A 22,695-nucleotide genomic window follows, 5' to 3' on the forward strand; every position below is an offset into this window, starting at 1 on the left:
GGGGTAATGGGTTTAAATTGCAAGAAGGGAGATTTAAATTGCATATCAGGAAGAAGTTCTTCATGGAGAGGGTGATGAAGCACTGGAACAGGTTGCCCAGAGAAGCTGTGGATGCCTCATCCTTGGAAGTGTTCAAGGCCAGGCTGGATGAGGCTTTGAGCAACCTGGTCTAGTGGAGGGGGGGGCCCGCCCCTGGTTGGAACTAGATGGTCTGTAAGGTCCTTTCCAATCGAAACCATTCTGTGATTCTATGAAAATGGCATGGAAAAAGTGGAGAGTAATCTGTTAACTGTCAAAACAGAAACTAGGAGTTACAATATTGTGACCAGGAGTTACAATAAACAAATAAAATGCACTTATTTTCTTGGTGGTGCCTGATTAAATTATACAATACAACTTACTGCTGTAATATTTTACAAAGAGTATAAGCATAAGTGGTTGAAAAAGGGATTAGATGTGTTCTTGGAAGAAAGGAGGTCTGTTGGTGTCTTTCCAACACAATGGTGGTGGTACAACTTGCATCTGGTTTCCTAACCCAGTGACTGTAGGAAACTGGGAAGGATGTCTGCCCGTCATCCTGTACCCTACTTGCTAGAAGCCAGGGTGAGAACAGGGGCGCCAGCTAAATGCACCCTTGTTCTGACTCAGAAGGTCTGCTTGTGGTTTCAGAACATCAGGCTTCCTGCTCTTAACTTGTCCTTGTACTTCCAGGTGTCAAAAGGTAAGTATTTTTAGCAAGCTGAAAAAAATATTTGAAGAACAATTACTCTTGGCAGCCAAGTCCATGGATTTCTACTCTGATTACATTACAGGCTGAGCATAGCTTTCTTCCTACAATTTTGCATTTATCTGTTAAGGTAGCTCTGCATTTAAATAAAATATGTTCTTTAAACAGTGTTTAGCCAGTGACAACATACTTTAGGAAAACTCTTGCAAACACTGAATTTTCGCTTGTCGTATCTACCTCAAATACACAGTGTTACTGTGTAGTGATTCTTGTGTTATTTTAGCTTTTAAGTATTTCAGATAACAGAAACTGTGTTAGAATGGTAAAGGTTGGTTTCATGTCCTGACTATCTTCACCAGATGTTGCTTTCTTCGTACTCATTTTCTGTTTCAAGGGAGTGAGCTTATGGTATGTGGCCTTACTAGATATCGTGGAAAATGCTATTGTAAAACTGTTAGTTGCTAATCAAAATAGCTGGTAAAATATCTCTGTAGATAAAGTTGGTTTCACAGACAAGAATACTGGAGGGCTTTTTTTGTTTGCTTTGTCTTTTTAGTTCTTACTTTCTAGAGAAAATGTTGCTGTTTTACCTAAGTCTGCAAAAGCTTTTGACTGGCACCCCAAAACTTCAGAAAAGAGTTAATTTTTTTATGACGTAAGCTGTGGTGTCAGAAAGGAAGAATTCATAACTATCAAGGCACTTTCTACAAGACTTTCAAAAGTAAACTCAATTTCTATAGGAATTGTATATGACTACCCAGGCTATTATCTTTATTTTATCCTAAGTGCTAGCATGAATTAAGCATTGCAGCAAATATAATATAATTAGAAGGAAAACAAGCATGATAATTGTGCAAAGAAAACGTAATTAATTTATGGTTAACTCATGATTTTTTTTCATCTGAGGCCACACAGCATTTAGGAAATAACCCAACTCATGGACCTGGAGCATATTGTATCAGAGCTGTACTTTTCTCCTTGTCATAAAATACTCAGGTCTTGGGTTCCTGAGCAGGTGACTCTGGACAGACATCCAGGGGAGGGATGAGACTTCTGTGCGCCGGCTGTACTGGCATCTGCAGAGGCAGCATGCAGCTGGAGTGCACTGAAAGAGAGGGCCAATGCTTGTTTTGGTTGTTCTTACTCTGCCTTATCTTCTCCCTTCTCCCCTGCTTCCCACACATTCCTATGTTTATTGCAAAGGTCCCTTCTTGAGGATTTGTAGATATTCCATTTTGAAGGGGAAAAATTTTTTATCGATGCCTTTCCTTTTCAACTGCATGCTCAGTAGCAAGACTTGCTTTTGGGGTATGGGTGTATATGTATTTGGGATACTTAAAAGCTGACAAGAACAAGGATGCTGTTCTGGGCTCAGAAGTTAATCCTTCCTTTTCCAGTCATTGGTTGAATATTTGACTAATAATAAAGTTGATAAAATGTAGAGAAAGAAGGTTGGGTTCTTTTCCTTAAAAGCCTATCTGACTGTAGATAAGGGATTGAATAAGTTGAGGGGAAAAAAGGTTGCATTGAATTTCACTCTGTGAGATTCAGTTACTCACTGCCTGGTGCTGGGTAGTACAGGTAGAGAAACTTTCTCAGTCATGTTTCAAAAATGAGGAATAATGATATTTGGACCTCACTGATGAAAAGAAACACAGACCTGTCTAGCATGAGAGATGATGATGACTGCAACACACCACTAGGACTAAAATGTAATTTAACAGGAACTGTAGGGACCTTTAAAAATCCTAGAGCACTTATTTAGTAGCTGACTGGTGAACATAAGAACTTAATGTTTTACCCTATTTTTTAAAAAACTTGTGCTTTCCTAGTACTTTTCAGATTTCTGATACTGTCACGTAGGAAAAGCCAGGTTTGAACAGTTACAGACTGGCCAAGATCCTGGGGCAGGGGCTGGGCTGGAAGTGCCGATGGAGCTTCTCACCGCTCAGGCCGCCGGGTTTTGCTCTTTCACAACTGCTGAGCAAACACTATTTTCTAGTAGCTTTTCAAACTTACAGGGGACCAAACGTGAGCTGTAGGGGTGAAAGTTAGTTTTGATGCCTTCAAGTCTCTTTAAAATTCCTAACCAAAAGCTTTTTCTTCCCCGCAGCCTTTCCTTACGCTTATGAATCTTCACTGTTCACCAGACGTCCACACATTTCTCTGCAAAGCCTTTGTCCCTGCCTGCCTGGAGCAAGTGCACGTGATTCACCCTTGTCGAAGCCTCTGTGAGAAAGTGTATTCTGACTGTAAGCAGTTGATGGACACTTTTGGAATTACATGGCCTGAGGAGCTGGAATGTACCAGGTGGGGTATTTTTCATGTTGACAGGTGGTAGGTGTGATATTTTCATGGTTGACCTAGATGGAGTTGAAAATCTGAGGCAGAATGTTAAATATCACCTTGCTGTAGCTTAATCATTGCTGGTGACCCTACACTGCTCATGCATAGGACTATATTTATTGAAACTTTTTCATTATTCAGTTGATCACCTGCATTTCCTGCTTGTGAGTTTTTTGCAACAAAGCTCTGCAGCAGTTCTTTACAGTATCCAGACCCCTGCGAAAAGCAGCTTTTTATTATAAATGTCTTAGTTTTTGAAGTATTAAATGTTACAGCATAGATTTTGCTTTGGTTTCTGATCTCTAAACTAGGTGTGGTCATACTTACTTTGTGGGGCTTTTATCAACAATTGCTTATAAAAGCATGAAATAGAAAATACTCTATATTTGAATGAACAGGGAGCATTAAATAGTGGAAGCCTTTTCTTACTCCTAACTGCTTAAATGTGTAAATTCAGTCTTGTGTTGCTTTTCCTGTCCTGCCTGCCAAATGTCTCTTCTGTTGTTGGGTTTTTTTTTTTCACCTTTTTCTGGAAGAAGTTTGTGGATCTGTTCCAGAGACAAGACAGTCAGTGCTACATCTGGGGAAAAGATGAGTCTGTATATGTTAAATGAAAACCACTGGAAACACTCCATTGTAACCTTCTTGTGATCCTGACCTTCAACCGCAGATATTTGTAAATGATTAAGGCCAGACGATCTTTTTTTAACACGTCAGGGCAAGAAGTACAGGAAAGGAGCAGAGAGTGGAAACTCAAATGATTTTCATAACCTCCATGCAGTTGCTAATCCGTGATAGGGCTGGGGGAGAGCTGGGACAATAGTCCTGTGCTGTGATTTCTTGTAGAGATCCGTATCGGAGTGAATATGACAAATGGCATTAATGCCATTTCCCTTAGTTTTGCAGAAAAGTGGAAGCTGTGTGATTGTAAAACAAGAAGGCAGCAACTTTTCCCATCTAGTGTGAGCTACTGCGCAACAGTAGTGCCTTGCAGCGCAGCAAATGTCTTCAAGAATTGTTTTGAAAAATCAGGAAAATTACAAGTGAATCCAGTTATTCAATATATCTTTCAAATGACATTTTAAATCAACTTACATTTTTGCAGGAATCACTGCAGCTCTAAATTACTCTGTTACTGCTAGCGTTTACTGAAAATGGAGCTGCTGTGTTCATATGTGAAATGATGTCATCCAAATAGCAGGTACGGAGAAGTCCATGTGGTGCAGGACGTTCTTACAACAGCAGACATCCTGCTGCTGGAGCCCATGGGAGAGGAGCTGTCAGGAGGATGGGCCGTAACTGGAGTCCTGAGATTCACACTCTCGTATTCACAGACACGCGTAATGCCTGTTGAGACACAGCTGAATAAAATTGGCACTGTTCCTGTGCATACTGGTCTGTCCCCTGGTTAATCAAATAATCTGCTGCAGAATCAGTTTTCTTCATAATTAGTCTGGCTGTATTTGGACAGCATGATAATGCAGGGAAGCAATGAGCTGAAGGGTTTTTTTAGCTCAAGCTGATCTTGCAAACTGACATTGAGGGACATGTAATAGCAAAAAGTGTTTTGAGATAACAGAATCTTACTGTAAAAGCTGAAATACAAAACATGTTCTTTTCAATATCGTAGAATCACAGAATGGTTTGGGTTGGAAGGGACCTTAAAGATCATCTTAGTTCCAACCCCCCTGCCATGGGCAGGGACACCTTCCACTAGACCAGGTTGCTCAAAGCCTCATCCAGCCTGGCCTTGAACACTTCCAGGGATGGGGCATCCACAGCTTCTCTGGGCAACCTGTTCCAGTGCCTGAACTTGGCAAGCATGTAAATATAAATCCCATTTTGGTAAATGCTTACCTGTTTGAGTTATACTTACATAATCTAGTTTGAAGTTATGTCAAACTCTGCTACTATATTAACCAGATAAAAAGTTGCATATTGTGTGCAATTAAACCCTTGAGCGATTGAGTCTTGAGCAATTTTTAAATGAACAATATGAAGCTAGGAAAAAAAAAAATAGTGATAATTTTTTACCGTGTTTATACTCTTTGCTTTTGTCTTCTTCAGTCAGGTAGTTTTCTTGTTGTCGACAATGAAATATCACTGTAACACGGAAAATTACAATAATTATCATATACTAGCCATCAGTTAATTCTAGATACCGTCAGCCTTCTTTCTTTGCTTCTTGGTTGAGCTTGTGTTGTGACAAGATCATTTGTTGTCTCCAAGAGTCTACTGTTACCTAGATTAAAAAACCCCAGCTATGCACATATGTAAAAGTTCAGTAGAATTTAAGACTCTAAGAACAGTTGCAGTTGGAATAGTGTTTCATAAGCAATAAAACAACAGATAGAGAACAACAGTTGAATAGCTGTCTTTGAGCAGCCTTCTAAGCTGAAAATATTTGAAGTCTGTTTTTTAAAATGCCACCTGATTGTTTCACATATTGCATATTTTGCATTATCTATAAAATATAACAGTGCTTAGAATTGAATCTTTTTCTTATTTCTAAGAAATAATTACAGTGGAGAATGAGGGATATTAAGATACTTCCTCTTCTGTTTATTTATGTAGACTAGTCAATTGTGACGAGACCGTTCCTGCCACTGCTGCTGTAACCACAAACGTACATGGAACTCAGAAGACCCCGGGCCAGATCCGAAGGGATTACGGATTCTGGTGTCCACGACACCTACACACTACCAATGGACAAGGCTACAAGTTTTTAGGAATTGACCAGTGTGCACCTCCATGTCCCAATATGTACTTCAAAAATTATGAGTTGGATGTTGCGAAAAGCTTCATTGGAATAGTTTCAATCTTCTGTCTTTGTGCCACGCTTTTCACATTCCTGACTTTTCTGATTGACGTTAAGAGGTTCAGGTACCCGGAGAGGCCAATCATATATTACTCCGTCTGTTACAGCATAGTCTCTCTGATGTACTTCATCGGGTTTTTACTTGGGAACAGAACTGCCTGTAACGAGGCAGATGAGAAGTTAGAAATTGGTGAAACAGTTGTTCTTGGCTCCCAAAACAAAGCCTGTACTGTCCTTTTCATGGTTTTATATTTTTTCACTATGGCAGGAACTATATGGTGGGTCATTCTTACAATCACATGGTTCCTCGCAGCAGGAAGAAAATGGAGCTGTGAAGCTATTGCACAGAAGGCCATGTGGTTCCACGCGGTGGCGTGGGGGATACCTGGGTTTCTAACCATCATGCTTCTTGCAATGAACAAAGTGGAAGGCGACAACATCAGCGGAGTTTGCTTTGTGGGTCTCTACGATCTGGATGCCTCTCTGTACTTTGTGCTTTTGCCGTTGTGCCTTTGTGTGTTTTTCGGTCTCTCTCTTCTTCTAGCCGGCATTATTTCTTTAAATCACGTGCGGCAAGTCATACAGCACGATGGCAGAAACCAGGAGAAGCTGAAGAAATTTATGATCCGAATTGGAGTTTTCAGTGGTTTATACTTGGTCCCCCTTGTAGCACTTCTTGGATGTTATGTCTATGAACTGGTCAACCGGAAAATCTGGGAAACAACTTGGGTATTTGACCACTGTGACCAGTACCATATTCCTTGTCCTTATCAGGCAAGTAGTGCTTTCTTTTATAAATAATGCTGGAAAGCGAATTAGCAAAAACCCTTATGTCTCACTGTATCTGCCATGCAGTTAGTAAATTATTTTCACATTAGGTAATCAGTTCAAGAACATGCAGTCATTAGTTGCTTGCTAAGTGAAAATCCGTGGTGTCATACTTTAGCTTTGAAATTTTTCACTGATCAAATGGATAGCACTTAACAATTAAGTTCCAGCTCACAGCTCTAAAGACAATATATAATCTTTATGGTATTTGAACTTAGTGTTACAAGATGTGTTGGGGGGAGGGTTGTTCTTCACAGTATTTATATTAAAAGTAGATGCTCAGTGTCTGAGTGCCTAGCTCAGTATCCAGGTACCTACGGTGAATTCACATTGATTTCAGTTGAAGATGAAATAACGATTCTGGAAAATTGAGCCTAAATTGGATTTTAAATGTTGCTTATAACCATAGAGTTAAAATCACTTTCGTTTTTTTTTCTTAGAAGTGTAGAGGTGTAAACCACTTGAAATTACAACACATTTCCAGTATATTTTTTCCATGATAGCTGTCATTTGCAGGATGATTCTTAGCAGTGTGAAGAAATCTTTTAAAAACCCCAACCAAACAGAAAAGGGGGGAAAAAAGCCCAAACCAACCCCAACAAAAGCAAAGCAAACCAAAACCAAACAGCCCAACAGCAGTTCAAATTGCAGAGGCATTCGTATTTAACATTTAAGTCTTAAAAAAACAACTTCCTTGAAGGCTTTTAAAGTCAATCTGCCCATGTTCAGTACTCTGTGGATTAAATCTCTTTGTAAGTACATAAAATTCCCTGCAATTGTGAGTAATTTGTAGTTTGTTTCTTTCCTTTTAAGAACAAACATAAAAGAAATGCAAGTGTCTTGTGTCATCTTTCATTGCCTTGCACTTACCCTCTGTTTTTATTGCAATAGACTATCATTTAAAAGAGGAATATAAACACAGGCATTATGGAATGATAAGGCTTGATCCTTCTGCTGTTCTTAAACGTCCTCTATATCCTCTGTATTGAAGTCAGTGTAAGCTGAGAGTAGCACAGCTCAGACTTCTTGGTTATTTTCCTTCCATTACCATCCTTAGAAGTGCACTTTGTCTTCAGCAGGTTTTGCACTGAGCTCAGTGTCAGCCTAAATGGTCCAAAACATACAAGGTTGAAAGCAAGGCTTTTATGCTTTTTAAAAAACTCTTGAGTTGTAGTGCTTAAATATAACAGCTTGGCATAATAAGGCAGAAAGAGCATGTATTCTCAGCCTTTAATTAACCTATTGGAAAGAGTAAATAGCAAGAGGGAATGTTACACAAAGCCATACTTACTGAGATCTGTCCCCCTGATACACAGCGTGTGCTAACTATGGAGTAGTTTAAGGTGGTGTGCTCGGCCTTGGCTTACCCGGGCTAGCTTGTAGACTTGTAATACATCGGCCAGGCCAAACCCAAATAAAAACAAACTTCAGTTTAAGCAGTTACTTGGCCATCAAAAATCGTGACTTTCATAGATGGGACTGGCAGATAAGCCAGTTCACGTAAATTAAATTTGCAGCTTGGGAGCAGAAGGTAATAATCTCTTACGGAGTTAAATGTCTCGGCTCCTATGATCCATTTCTGCAGATGGGTAGATTAATTTTGCAATAAACAGAAAACGACGATGTAGTTCCCTGCGGCTCCTTGAAGATGCCGTCTAATCTGATTAACTCCCAGCTCATCCACTTACTGTTTCTTTTAAGTTGAAAGGATAAATCTTATACATACAAACTATCTCTGAAGAACATGGTTACTAATACTATTACCCCCAAATTATCTTTCCTTTCAATTTAAAAGAAAGATATTTCCTTCTGACTCTGTGCATTCAGCTGTAGGCATTAACCCGGCCCGACTTGACTGTACATGTCTAACATTTGTCCACAGCACAAGACTCAACAAAGAGTAAGTCGTAAGGAGAAAGTCTCTCTCTTACATAACTTGTTTTGTGCATTTCAAAAAATAAATCAATGGGTGTATTTTATTCTTCTGTGTTTATTAAATTTTGTTATCTTCTAGGCAAAGGTGCTAGCAAGACCAGAAATATTTTTGTTTCTGATGAAATATTTGCTGACATTAATTGTTGGCATATCTCCAGTCTTCTGGGTGGGAAGTAAAAAGACCTGTTCTGAATGGGCCAATTTCTTCAACAGAAACCGCAAAAGAGAGTAAGAGCAATTTTTTATTCCTGTTTTATAAAGTGTATACTTAAAGTTGGATTTTAGGCATGTTTCTTAAATATAGCTCAGGTAATCAAGATGTTAGACCAAATTCCATTGGAGTCCGTGGGAAGTCTTACATATGCAATGACTTCTTGACAACATCCTTGGAAGACAAAATATTTTCTTCTGCTGATTTGTCCTCTTCATAGAGCAGAAGACATACTGTTGGGTTTAGCATTGGCTAATACATCTCTGGCTTCCAGTCAAGTAAGGGAAGGTGGTTTCAGCCGCTGACTGAGATCCTTTCATGTGTTCTGACCGCTTCATTTGGCACAGCACTTAGCTGTGCGTACTGCCATGCAATAACAACATCCTCTGCTTTTCTCCTCTGCCAGGCTTGTCTTATTTTTAAATTCATTTCCACAGAGTCCTCCTTACATTACTTTTATTGTATTAATCTACTGCTCCTTATTTTTTTTCCTGTAACAGAATAATTCAGTTTTATTACTTAGCAAATTTATATCTATGGATTTAAACAAATTATAAATGTCATCTCCATTTCTTGTAGTTGTCATCTTTTCCGTTCCTTTTGATTCATTGCTTATTTCATTTTAGATTATCTGTGTTACCCATAAATTTTACTTTGGATTTCCCAAGGCAGCCGTTCTTAAGCTCGTTTTATTTTACATCTACATTCCTTGATGGTGAGCTTATAGCTTCCTTTCCCTCTCCCCTCTTTTTCCATTTCCTGTATAATTTTTCTTGTGTTTCAGATTTTAACTGCTTTCAGCTATAAGAATTTAAAAATAATTGTCACTTGCATAATGCTTAGCTTTTTTTTTTCTTTTTCACTTGAATGAGGTTTACTTTACAGAAAGTTTAATTTGGTAATTCAGCTGCTTAGAGCTAATCCTGCTTTCCTCTCTGGGATGATTAATCTACTGAAGTCATTGGACCTACTTGAAGTAAGAAATGTAAGAATCTGCTTCATTAAATTGTTCCACAGACATAATTACTTTGGAGCCATTATGATCAGTTGTTTTTTTTTTTTCCTCTTTTTTGCATAGAACAGTTTTCCTCGTGTTCATTAACATCCAGCTCAGATTGCATCATTGGCTGCTCTTCGCTCACGTTCTTGCGTACGAAGCTACGTTACGCTCTGTCTCAGGCTGTCCTCTTTGTTCAGTTACGTGCTTGTGTTTTCTTTCAGTCCAATCAGTGAGAGTCGAAGAGTGCTGCAAGAATCATGCGAATTTTTCTTGAGGCACAATTCCAAAGTGAAACACAAAAAGAAGCACTACAAATCAACTTCCCACAGATTGAAAGTCATTTCGAAGTCAATGGGGACTAGCACGGGTGGCACAGCAAACCACGGAACTTCTGCAGTAGCAATCACTAATCACGACTACTTAGGCCAAGAGACTGTTGCGGAAATTAAAACCTCTCCGGAGACATCTGAGAAAGAGGTGGAGGCAGACGGAACATCAGCCCGGAGAGCCGAGGAAGGGGAAAACAGTGGAGATCAAATGTTGTCTAGTTCTAAACTGACCGTGGATCAGGTGGAAAAAAGAAACAAAGCAGATAGCACCTGTGATATGAGTAGCTTGGCTGAGAGCATGAAGAGAGTAGGGGAAGGAGGGTAAGGCTCCTTAATCAATCTGCTGCTTCTTTGTGTACTACCATTTTATAAGTTTTCTGTTTCTTGTCTGAAGAATCGGTGTCCTCTCACTGTACAGTTAACCTTTCCTAGATGCCGTACTGCTGTAGTTCTTACAGACCATTCGTACGGCCGTGTATCTTTAGCATATGGGCTGTTTCATACTTGTGTAGGGTTCTTCTTTTCCTTCAGCGTTGCGTGCTGGAGCTTAGCTCATCGGATATTTTTGTGTTGTTGAACAGTGACCCTTAAACCTGTGGCTGCAATGCAGTCATTTTACAGACATCACCTCTCAAAAGGACATCGGTGACCTGGAAAAGTCACCGTTGGGAGCTTGGGAAAGTGTATGGAACTGTGTTGCGTCCTCTTGAAAGGAGCTTAAGAGAGGCTATAATTTTGTTGCTAAAAATGGGGGAAGTTTTGCAGTGTCGTGCGCTGTGCCTAAAATTAACTCGTGTTTTATTTTTCATTGCTTACAGAATAACTCCTAAAAATCATTTTATTGAATCTCCTCCATTACAAAGCAGCTGTTCCCAGATACCTGATGTCTCACAGTCAGCTTCTGTATCACTACTTGTCTACTCGGCTTCAGACACCAGAAGAGAGCTGGACTCAGGGAACAGTTCAAACCCTTGAAAAATTGACATTTTATATGAACACTTGCAATGGATAAAACTGAAACAGATTTTGTGCTACACTGGCAATAACTGACATTCTGTGCCTTATTAAAATACACTCGCTTTGCACTTAAAAAAATGTAAGTTTTGTTGTGAGGACAGCTAGCAATAACGTACTATATTTAATCCTATCCAGGAATAATAGAAGTTGAAGTTCTGTGGGACGTGGCTGGGTTGACTAGCAGTAATTTAAGAAAAAAATGAGGGAAACAAATATTATTCCCAACATGAAGAACACTTTATCATGAATTGCATTAAAATAGTGCTCAGAGAGCACTGTTCCTTTTCAAGGCATAAAAGATATATCTGCATCTTTGATACTTTTGAAAACTTGTTAAATTTTTGTTTTCTTTTTTACAGTCTTTTAAGCAGCAGTGTCACTTGAGGGATACACAGATTTTTAGAAATCCTGTGTGTTATGATATATCAGTTCTAGCACTGTTTTATGGTAGTTTGTACACTGAACGTGAAAGGGAATCTGGAATTATCGTGATTTATTTTGTACATAATGATGAATTTTGTAAATAACCGACTGTGTACGGTCACTATTTAGAACTGCTGGTTTTTGTGTTGTACAAACCTGGAAAAGCTAACACGCTTCCGCGTAGGGGTTACCAAGGCCAACGCTCCTCGGGTGGTTGGATAATGTTGTGTAGTGCTGAGTAAAGCAGATTGTACCCCGATACAGAATACGCCCCATACGCTGTGCATCTGGGGCAAGACTGGTCAGACATCCGTGCGTCCGGTGCCAGGATGACCCTTTAGGTGCAGCCCTGCTTCCGAAAAATGCTGCTTGGAGCCCTCCCGGTGCGGCGTTCCAGTCCATCGTGCCAAAGAAGAAAGCACTTCAGATCCCTGGCAGCAGGAGGGGCAGTCTGAAGGGTTCTTTTACTGAGCTGCAGTGAAAGTGTATGTTTCATGTTGTTTCTATGCAAGTAACTCAACTTTTTTTTTAATTCTCTAGCAAAATATCTTGCAGAAAATAAACAAGTTATTAATATGCAGGCTTGTTTAACAAGGTCTTTAGTGAAAACAAGATACTTCTACAAAGCTAAATTTTCTATACACTATGTATTTTCTTTAAATCAAAAAGATGTTTATACATGTAGCCTTTCTTATGACAGGGTGGTTCTCAAGAGCAAGTACTACTGATGTGTTAAGAATTTTATTGTTTGCCTTTTGAGGAATCCTGGCTCCAGCGAAGTCAATGTGACCTATTACTTGAGACAATTTGGAGCCTGAATTGTGCTGTTTTCTAAACCTGAATGTCAGTGTGTTTTGTAAGACCACTCAGCATCTTGCATTTGATTACTAGAAAGAATATTTTTCAATATTTTTTTATTATACGGAGAAAATACTGTGTTCCAGTTTGGGCAGCACTGATGGTGATGCTGTGAACCATCAAGGAAAATTGCACTGTACAAAGGTCATGTAAATGCTGCACCAACAGGAACTACAGTTCTGATGAACCAAAGCTCTTTGTTTTATCCATCATGCGTTGAAAGTAGAGTGTGTTGACCTTGATACTATGGCAGCGGCTTCTTAGCATTTGTAATTTATTGCCTTAAGTAGGACACGCTGTTTCTCTTATGAATTTCCCCATTTAAAATACACGGAATTCTTGCTGCTGAGAAGGGCAGTGAGAAAGCTCTGAAAGACTCCTGGGAAAATGCAACTGAGTACCCTTCATTCTTGTAGTCATGTTTGTAAACGGGTAACTTCATACATGTGTGGGGTAGTTTTGTTGTTACTGTCATTGGTAGTAATAAAATACACTCTTGTGTAGTAAGAGCAGCTGCTGAGTTGTTGTTTTTTGCTCACTAGGGGTGGCATGTTCTCTGTATTACCGTAGTATTTTTACACCTAAAGCACTTGAGTGTGTTTTTTCTGGGAGCTGTGTGAGGTAATGAGAATCACAGTGTTTTTATCCCTCCTGTGTAAGTGAGAAACTGGGGCAGAACAATGCTGGGGATCGTTCCCGTGAACAGCCAGAGTTACGACGGAGTGAGACACTGAACTGGTTCTTTTGTCCTGATGTTCAGAGCGTTCTTTCTGTTGTGGCCTCTGGCTGAAGACCTCGCTTAGACTACACAGAACGTGTATCTCCATGCTGTGCTCTCGCTCACGCTTCTGAAAAGATTGAGACACGGTTCTAATCAGTTTAGCGTTACTCCCTTTTTTAGATAGTTTGGTGAAAGTCACGGTTCTGTGGTAACTGCTCTAAAAAAGGATGAATACACAGTGATTCTGAAGTCACAGCACTACCATGGGCTTAAACCCAGATGCGTTTTCAAGGAACTGTGAAGCACTGAGCAGTATCACGGCAAGCACCGGGAGTGAAATGCAGCAGCAGTACCACCTGCGGGTTCCGGTGCTCCCATACCAGAAATAACGTACGGAATGTGAATTCCCAAGGTGACCTTTAGCTAAAGAGACTGTGATCCTTGGATGCTTTAACCGTGAACTACCCAGGTGGTGAATGGAAACAGCTACTTGAATGCCCACAGAAACGTTGCGGGGGGGGAACGGAAAGAAAAGAGGCGCAGAGGTGAGTGAGGGTGTGGAAGGCTGCCTCAGCAGCCGTGGATTATGAAGAACCTCCTAAGCCGTTCCTCTGACAAAAGGCGTTGGGATTATTTGCTTTCCTCTGTTATGTGACCAAAGTTAAAACTGAGAATAGACCATTTTAAAAGGACTTTTCTTAAACTTCTTACTGGAATGTCTCCATCAACCGAAGTCTTTCGATCAAGACTGACCGTCTCCTGAAAGATGGGCTGTAAATCCAGCAGTTCCAAAGATCAATACAGCCATTTTAGTCTTGGGTTTTGCCTTTATTTGCAGAAAGCTGGTATAAAAGACACTGACAACTTCTCCAAGCTTTAAAATGTGTGTGCCAACTGGTCTTGATATCTCTCTGTCATAAACCACTTCAAAATACGCGTTTACGCTGAGTTTTGAGATTGCATAGAAAATCTTTCAGAGGACGAGATAAATTTAACTTAGTAAATCATATTTGATTTGTGAAATGAACAGCACCTGAGATTACCACCACAGTAGTTTTATCATACGTTTTGTATAAACTCTTTATTTTACGGTCCTATTTTGCTGTTTTTTTAAGTGAAAATTGGGATAAATTTTACAAAGAGTATAAAATAAAGCTATGCATGTTTTTGGAAAAAATAGTCCAAGTTCACAAAACTAACTCTTCACAAAACTAACTCAGGATATGATTGCCCAGAGAAGCTGTGGATGCCCCATCCCTGGAAGTGTTCAAGGCCAGGCTGGATGAGGCTTTGAGCAACCTGGTCTAGTGGAGGGTGTCCCTGCCCATGGCAGGGGGGTTGGAACTAGATGGTCTTTAAGGTCCCTTCCAACCCAAACTGTTCTCTGATAATATAAAAAAAAAAAAAAAGCTATTTTTCACCTATTTGTAACATTTGAAAGGTGTTATCAGCACATAATAAGAAATATCTGCAGTATTTAAAATATCTTTACATCTCACTTTTTTTAAACTTCAGAAAAATTGAGGTATGGAGGACTAACAAGCTGAAGCTGATTTACAGAGAACTGTAGGTCCTTTTTCTTTACAGGATGCAGAATATACTTGCTTTAAAAACAGTAAAATCTATTTGAATTTCAGAAGTAAAAAAAAAAAAAAAGAGAATGAGAAGTTGAGGTTTCACTAAAATAAGTTTAGCACTCTACGAAGCACTGAAAAATGCCGGGGCTGAACAGGATTGAGGCACCGTGTTTCCCTTTGAAGCCTGACCACCCCGACTCCAGGTGCAGGTCGCTGGACATCGCAGGAGAAGGGCTACCTCCCCCCCTCGACGCTGGCCGGCTGTTGAACTGGCCTTCGAAGGTTGCCTGGCCGCTCCCCGTTGGGCTGCATTCGCCGGTGAAGATCTCTGCCGGTGTTACCCTCTGGCACTTGCAGCAGTTTAGGTGCCTGGCACCAAAGCTGTTTTCAGGTCTTGTGAGAATAAATGCCATTTCCCATGCTTTACCTTTTTTTGCACTTTTATTTTTGTCCCTTATCATGCTCACCTATTCTTGTGATGGACTAGATTTTAACTGTAATTAAAAATAAAGAGGTTGGGCAACCTGTACCACACCTTCATGAGCTGTCTGCTTTGTACCTCTAGGAGCGGAGCTCAGGGTATCTTTCTGATGTTCATCTGTGAAATCTGCTTCTGCAGGTTAACCGGATTTTACTTCCCATTAAAAAGCACTTGAGATGAAAAGTATAATTAAAAGATTAAAAACATGCCAGGACATTTATATCTGAGCTCTGTGTTAATGCTTATTCCCTGTATTTCAACTTTGTTCATTGAAACTAAATCTAAAATGAAAGTTTGCTTTGTTTGAGGACTTTCAAGTTAAAGTAGTGACAAACGTGAGGTATCTTTAAACCCACCTCCATGAAGTGGCTCACAGCTGGTTTCTCAGCAGAGAGGGGAGCTGGAGAGGAGAACAGTTTCTGCAAGAGCAGCTGTGCAGAAGGAAGCAGTTTCTGTGGAAGGGAGGTGCTAAATGGGCAGCCAGCACGGGCGTAGGTGGGCTGGAGGGACACTGGGCTCCAGCCTAGAGAGCGCACTCTTGGGTACAGCAGCATCGTCCTGAGAGAGCAGCAGGTGTTTGGAGTGGAGAAGAATACACGGGTGTCTTAGGATGCACTCTCAACATCCAGGGCTGATCCACACTGAACCTCTTCGCACTGCTCTGACTGCAGTTTAAGCCACTTCTGTCTTTCTCCCCTTTCCACGTCCATCCTGGCTGAACTAGCAGCAAAGTGAGATGTGCACCACGGGTCACACTGCTGTCATCAACCCTGTCACGCAGGCTGGAGACCCGGGACTGACGCCAGCCACGTTGCTGAGCTCCTGCCTGGTGGAGATGGGCAGCGATACACCCAGCCGACGTCATGAAACGGCTAGTAAATGGTCATGGTTCCCTAAACCGCTTGGGAGGATTTATTGAATGATGTAAAGCCTTAAGTATAACAATGGGCTCTGTGGCAGCCTCAGTGAACATCCACGAACACGCACGCGCAGAGGCTCAATTTGCGCCGCCGCCAGCCATCCCTCCTGCCTCTGGCCCGGGTTGGGGGCAATGCCATGAAGATGGTAAGATTTTCCGTCTCTGTACCGTGCACGTTCACACCAGCATCGTTACCAAGTGGCTGGAGATGCCCAGCATCGATACAGGCTTGTGCGAAGGCACGTCGCTTCCCAGACCGCCGAACTCCTGTGGCACGGAACGTTTCTTCAGGCAAGGTGCGATGGCTGGAGCAGGCAGCACAGCAGCACTCCACGCCTTCCTAACACAGCTACTCAGTGAATTTGCACACACATCCGTACCCATTTCCCCACCTGGGTTTGCTCACCATTGGAGTTTGGGTCTGTTTCAATCCCCAATGGCTGGCTTTCCCAGGAGAAGCAAACTGAGGAGCACTGTGAAAGAAGGTCTCAGTAAATAGCAGTGGGACCTGAGCTCTGGTAAGCGCACTGTGCAGTTCCTAGTGCTCGTTTGACTTGGAATGTGCCTTACCATCTGGAAAACAGAAACATCAACATCCTGCTCTGCAGCCTGCTTCAACCCGTGTAAGCCTTGCCGTCTGTTAGGCTGGTGCTCTGTGGGCTTTTGGTACATTTAAATGCTTCTGAGGGCAGCAACTGTTGTTCAATGCTGGTGAGACACTCAAATTGGTTCAGAACTACTGATCTGATTTTTTGCCTGAAAGATTTCCAGGACAAAAAGAGCTGTTGTAATAAACTTGCCTGAGCATCTTCAAACCAGGATCCATGTTACATCAAGGAGTGATTCCTTCACCTTACCCATACTGCTGTACAATATGGAATTTATCTTTTATATGCAAACATATCAGTAAAGGTGACGAGGTCTAAATGTCACTGAAACTTCCCGCATGATCAGCCTGCTACTGCACAGCCAGGCAGGCTCATGCAAGGTCCGTCAGTGGCACCATCAGTGCACCACCCGTGGCAGATGCTCACACCGCCAGGCTGGTGCCGTGACTTCAGTCTCTCTGCTGTGACTTGAGCTTCCCTGCCCCCCACACGCACAGTTTCTCAGCATCCCAAAAAAACAGCCATACAGGCCTGTACAGGAGGATATGCTTGTACACGCACATGTTTCCATTCACCTCAGCTATAAAATGTTCAAATTCAAGGGGCTGCCCACTGGGTCACTGGGTCTCTCTGCCTTTCTTGTGCAAACTCTGCCAGTTTATGAATACTGTTTATTAGAGCACTGGTTTGAATTCAACCAGAAAATAATTGCTATTCATCCCTTGGTCTTCACAAAGTGAAACAACTGCAGTAGGAAAGATTGGGAGCATTTTGTCACGGGAACCCATTGCCCATGGTTAATGCAGAGCCTGGGAATGAAAGACCAGGTTTGTATTCCAAATCTAGTAGAAGAGGCACAGTTCTGGTAGAAGAGTCTCCTTACACAGTAAGGAGAAGCTTTAACAGCTCAGAAAGGTATTCTCAGGTGGGAACTATGTAATTTGTGACTTTTCCCAACCGGGAAGATCAGGCTTAGTTGCCTAAATATTATAGAAGGTTCAAGGCTGAGGATCCTGAGCCAAAAGAGGCCCAGTAAGCTAAGTGCCAAGATCTGGACCTTTAATCTGCTTTTAACTCCTATTGCTTTATACATTTCCCTCTTCTGGCCATGTCTGGGGATTTTGAATTTGATTGACAGGCCTATGGATTCATTGCTTTGGGGAACGCGTGCATACCCCAGGGTAGGGAGGAGAGTGCTCGGGGTTAGCACTGCAGTGCTCAGCATCGCAACACTCAGGATCTTTTCTGACCTACCCATGGTGCTTTTGAGTGAGGACTTCATCATTTAGCTCTTGTTCCCTTTATTACTGATATTTTAGGGTGAGTTGTAAGTTGGTGTAAAAGGCTGAGATCAGAGAAGACTGCTGAATTTCTCAAAGGGCTCTTTGCAGCCTGCCTGTCTGACCGAGGAGACAAAGAGCCATCTGTGCTGCTGTAGAAGAAAACCAAAGCAAGAGCTCTCGAGGAAATTTATTACAGGTTTAAGAAAAAGATTTCATTTTCTTCTACAAAAAAAACCCTTTGGAACTGCATAAAAATCAGTGGGTTCGTGTGGTCTCGATCCTGTCTAACAGCTTTTAATTTAAATATATTATTCGTATGGCATGCTTAGTATTTTAAAATAATCCAAAACTACTCTCCCCTATTTTGTTGCTTTCATAGCCCATATATACCAATTTAACAAATCTTTCCAGTAGCTTGTACAGAGACATGATAAGCTTGGTACTGCAGTCACAGTAGTGCTTTGTAGGTTTCAAACATATTAATGTTTGAATATTAAAAAACTAGTTTGGGGCAGATTTTTAGTGGATTATAATGTTCTCTTTCTACCTCTGAGGAAAGCTTAAAAGTATAAGTCATATTAATATTCTACTTTCTGAGACTCTGTAGCTCCAGGTGACAGCCAAGTCATGCTAACAGTTCACTGTACCAGCCGGGGGAAAAGAAAGCCCATCTGAATGACAGCCGGAAAGGAGAGGCAGAAGATCGAGCACAATTAACAGAGTTCGTCCAAGGAAAGAGGGGCATAACGGTCAGGAAAGCACATACTAACCCTTCGGAGGTTTGTCTGCAGAAGATTGCTGTACCCATGCAGAGGAGGACAGGGTTTTTCGAGTGTGAGAGAAAAATCCTGCAGCAAAGTGTTAATTCTTTACTTCTGAAGAAGCACCTGGCCGTTCTTCATGTTACTGTGGGAAACATCATGTTTTTGCACAATAGAAAACACTAGAGAAGGGATTAATGCTTTTTATTACTCAGATTAACTAAGTTTAATATCAAGTTAAATCTTTAACATTGTTCCCCACTAGTCAAGACCAGGACATACCTCAGATACCTGGAGCTCATCTAGTGGAAACAGCCCCTTTCACAGCCTCCTGGAGCTTCTAGGGAGATCTTTTTCTTCCGTCCAAGTCATCAGTTGATTTATAGTTTCATTTCCCTATACCCGTAGTTTTTATAAAAATAATTGATGCATTGTATATCTTAAACTGAACACCACTCAAAAATTGTCAGTTAAATAATCTTTAATAAGACAACTTGGAAGAACCATCTGCTTCAGTGACAAAGAATGTCCAGACATATCCATGTTGTAAACTTTTTAATGCAAAGCCCATGCTGAGACCTGTTTTCACTTGACTGCTGGCTGAAAAATTCCGACTCTGAAGGATTCTGGTCTGCACCTCTGTAAGACTGTCTCCCAGGTGCAGCCAGCGCAATCCTGGCTGCTGTCGTGGAAACATTTGGGTTGGAAGGGGCGTCTGGAGCTCATCTGGTCGAAGCAGGTCCTGTTAGATCAGGCTGCTCAAGGACTTGTGCTCATGATAGAATGGGAAAATGAACTCAGCTCAGTTTTAAGTTAAATTCTTGTGGTTATAGACAGCAGAATAACTGTACAGGCGGCCCTTCAGTGAATCAGCATCTGGACGGAGAGAGCTGAGGCTCAGGGGAAATATTTGCTCATTAGAGTGGTTGTGAATTAAGCGGTGGTAGCAAAATTACTTGGCTGCATCATGACTCCCGGAACTGAAAAGCTTACTTTCCTTGAATCCTGCATTAGTAGTTACTAGGATGTGAACTACAATGCTCCATTCAGACAGCAAAGCTTCTTCAGTGAAGGGGACAGTCTTGAGATTTCTACACCCTTCATCTTGTGCACTGCCATAGATCTGGAGTTTTGGAAATGCCCCTTGAGCTAGGGATAAACCTGAAATTAAAGGAGTGGACTTGAACTTTGAACTGTTTATTTTTATTTATATCCAGCATGCCTTTTGGAAAAGAGTTCCTCAGGGTAAGATGGCAGCAATGAGGAGTGGGCTACAGGCTGAGAACAGGCTACCTAGCACTGCAGGGTGGCTTACAGAAACCAGAGGTCTGTATCCTCCATAGCTGACACACTGAATATGCAGAGGATTTGGCCACAGAAACAAGTGAACTGGACCAGGATACTCAACAGTTGCATAAAACATCCCGTCTCACAGGCAGAGACAGAGAGGGGAACAGTGCCACAACCTGGTGATGACAGATCTGAACACACATGGTCCCTCTGGCTCTGCATGTTGAATGCAGTGGTGGAGCCCAAAGCCTGCAGCATTCCTGAGACCCGGCTTCTCACATCCACAGTGTCCCCCCAGGCAGCCTGACCTCAGGAAAGCAGCACCATGGCTTGCTGCAAGCAGGGCTGTGGAGCTTCTGGGCAGCAGCTACCTCGTCTGCTCGCTGATGACCCACTTTCACCAAAAGGGCAATGGATTTATGGGGGCTGCTGGGTCAGGCACAGTGAGAGAGGTTCACCATGAGTGGATCAGTGGGGCCATCCCATAGCTATCCCCAAAGATACTTCTACAGGTAAGCTCTAGCACTGAAAGGATTATAGGTGCTGAAGTGTGAATCTCATGTGACGTGCGTCAACAGCTGACCAGTGCAGTGGCACTGGAAAGGGCCAAGCACAGCACTGAATCCCTGGCTCACATGGACATGAAATTGTGTTTGGCCGGAATGGTGAAAGACCCGCCAGGTTCCTGTGAAGAAAAACGTCTTTTCAAGACCTTCTTTGAGTTATATTTTTTACAGCAGGTCCTCATCTAACCATGCTTTTGTGAGGCATGACTTTGTATCTAGTGTGGTTTTCTTACTCCTGTCCTTGTAACTTTGCTCTAAGTACAGCACCTCTTTGTTGATTGAAAATCTCAATTATGAGTTCACAATTTCCCACTGCCAAGTAGAGAAACTTTCAGTATGTGTGCCCTAAAAAGGGCAGAGTCGTCCTTTGCTTTTTATTGGATGTGCTTTCTTGGATTTTTCCTACTGGCTGGTGACTTTCTATTTCTGTCCATAGGGAACCTCATCCTGACTCTCAGCTTCTCTCACAATGTCCATTCTCAGGATGATCTTGCCTACTAAAATCACCTTTTAAGAAAAACAGCTCCAGTGAATTTCCGTGATGCGTCCTGACTTCAGCCAGCACAATATATTTGCACCTCTTCTGCCCAGTGGCATGTCACACCTCTGTCAGTGACATCCCCTCATGTTTCACGGGATGATACCTGTCCAGATTGGTAATCCCTGTAGTGCATCCACTTGTTCTTGAGGTGAAGTCTGGATCGTAGCCCTGCCTGTAGGAATCTGGAAGGAGAGCAAGTTCAAGAGTCCAGTGGGCAACTCAAACCCAGTGCCAAGAAACCTGTTCAGCTGTTTCAGCATCCTCAAATCCTCTGTCTTCATTTGGGTCATTCAAAACCTGCAGGCACTCTTGGATAGCAGGTATGACACTACTGGAGCTCAGTCTGGAGAGAATGCAGACTCCCACCTAGCTAAAGTGATCAACTAATTAAATGACTTATTTTCTCAATTAACTTATCTGGCAGTGACTATTTTTGTCCCCATGTAATTTCCTGTGATCCAGTTTCATGTGGTCAAGCAGAGCATGGAATGCACATTATCTTCATAAAAATATAGATACTTTGCTCATCTTTCATACACAACAAACATGGAACATACATTTGCTGCTAAGATCCCCTTGGTGGCCATGCCTAGTGATCCCACCATCATCTCATAGAATCATAGAATCACAGAATGGTTTGGGTTGGAAGGGGCCTTAAAGACCATCAAGTTCCAACCCCCCTGCCATGGGCAGGGACACCTTCCACTAGACCAGGTTGCTCAAAGCCTCATCCAGCCTGGCCTTGGACACTTCCAGGGATGGGGCATCCACAGCTTCTCTGGGCAACCTGTGCCAGTGCCTCACCACCCTCTCCGGGAAGAACTTCTTCCTGATATCTAATCTAAACCTCCCCGCTTTCAATTTAAACCCATTACCCCTTGTCCTGTCACTACAGGCCCTTGTAAAAAGTCCCCCCCAGCTTCCTTGTAGCCCCTTCAGGTACTGGAAGGTGCTATAAGGTCTCCCCGGAGCCTTCCCTTCTCCAGGTCCTGTGCTGTCTAGCACGAATGGCTCAGCTCTTGTAACGTGCATTCCTACAGGAGAAATGGGTGGTTTTGTTAAGTGCTTCAGAAAAAAAACATACTGAAGTTTATCTCCCCCTTCTGGAAACTCTACCTCTACAAATCCCATGGAGGTTGAGTACACAGAAGTCATCTTTCAAATATTTGTTATTTTTATTTTTAATGCTTAAGAATATGCAGTGTTCTTTATTTTATAGTGCTTTCATTTCTAGTATGACGAAAAGTAAATTATTATTCTCAATGAAAGGAAAATGCGGTGCTCTGCGCTGAGCTGCTGAGGGCTTTTCTCGTGTTGTTAAATCGACTGAGTTGAGTCAGGCAAAAACCAGGTTCTAGAAAGTCCAAATCCCGCTGCTGTTCGGAGGGATTTGTGTCCTTACCTTGTACCTCGGCCAACACGCAGTCAGTGGGGTACCCCCCCCGCTGGCACCCAC

General features: G+C 41.9%; 1 protein-coding gene across 1 annotated transcript; it reads left to right on the forward strand.

Moving 5' to 3' along the window:
• Nucleotides 1–711: 711 nt before the first annotated feature.
• FZD6 (frizzled class receptor 6) lies at nucleotides 712–11,169 on the forward strand (the record flags this gene model as incomplete). The annotated part of the gene is made up of 6 exons (XM_010151073.1): nucleotides 712–721; nucleotides 2,841–3,037; nucleotides 5,648–6,665; nucleotides 8,734–8,882; nucleotides 10,087–10,515; nucleotides 11,013–11,169. Coding segments are annotated over 6 exons (1,960 nt in total), but the record flags the coding sequence as incomplete, so codon positions are not given.
• Nucleotides 11,170–22,695: the final 11,526 nt, after the last annotated feature.

This window comes from Eurypyga helias, unplaced genomic scaffold, assembly GCF_000690775.1.
Source record: "Eurypyga helias isolate BGI_N326 unplaced genomic scaffold, ASM69077v1 scaffold45650, whole genome shotgun sequence".
NCBI lineage: Eukaryota > Metazoa > Chordata > Aves > Eurypygiformes > Eurypygidae > Eurypyga > Eurypyga helias.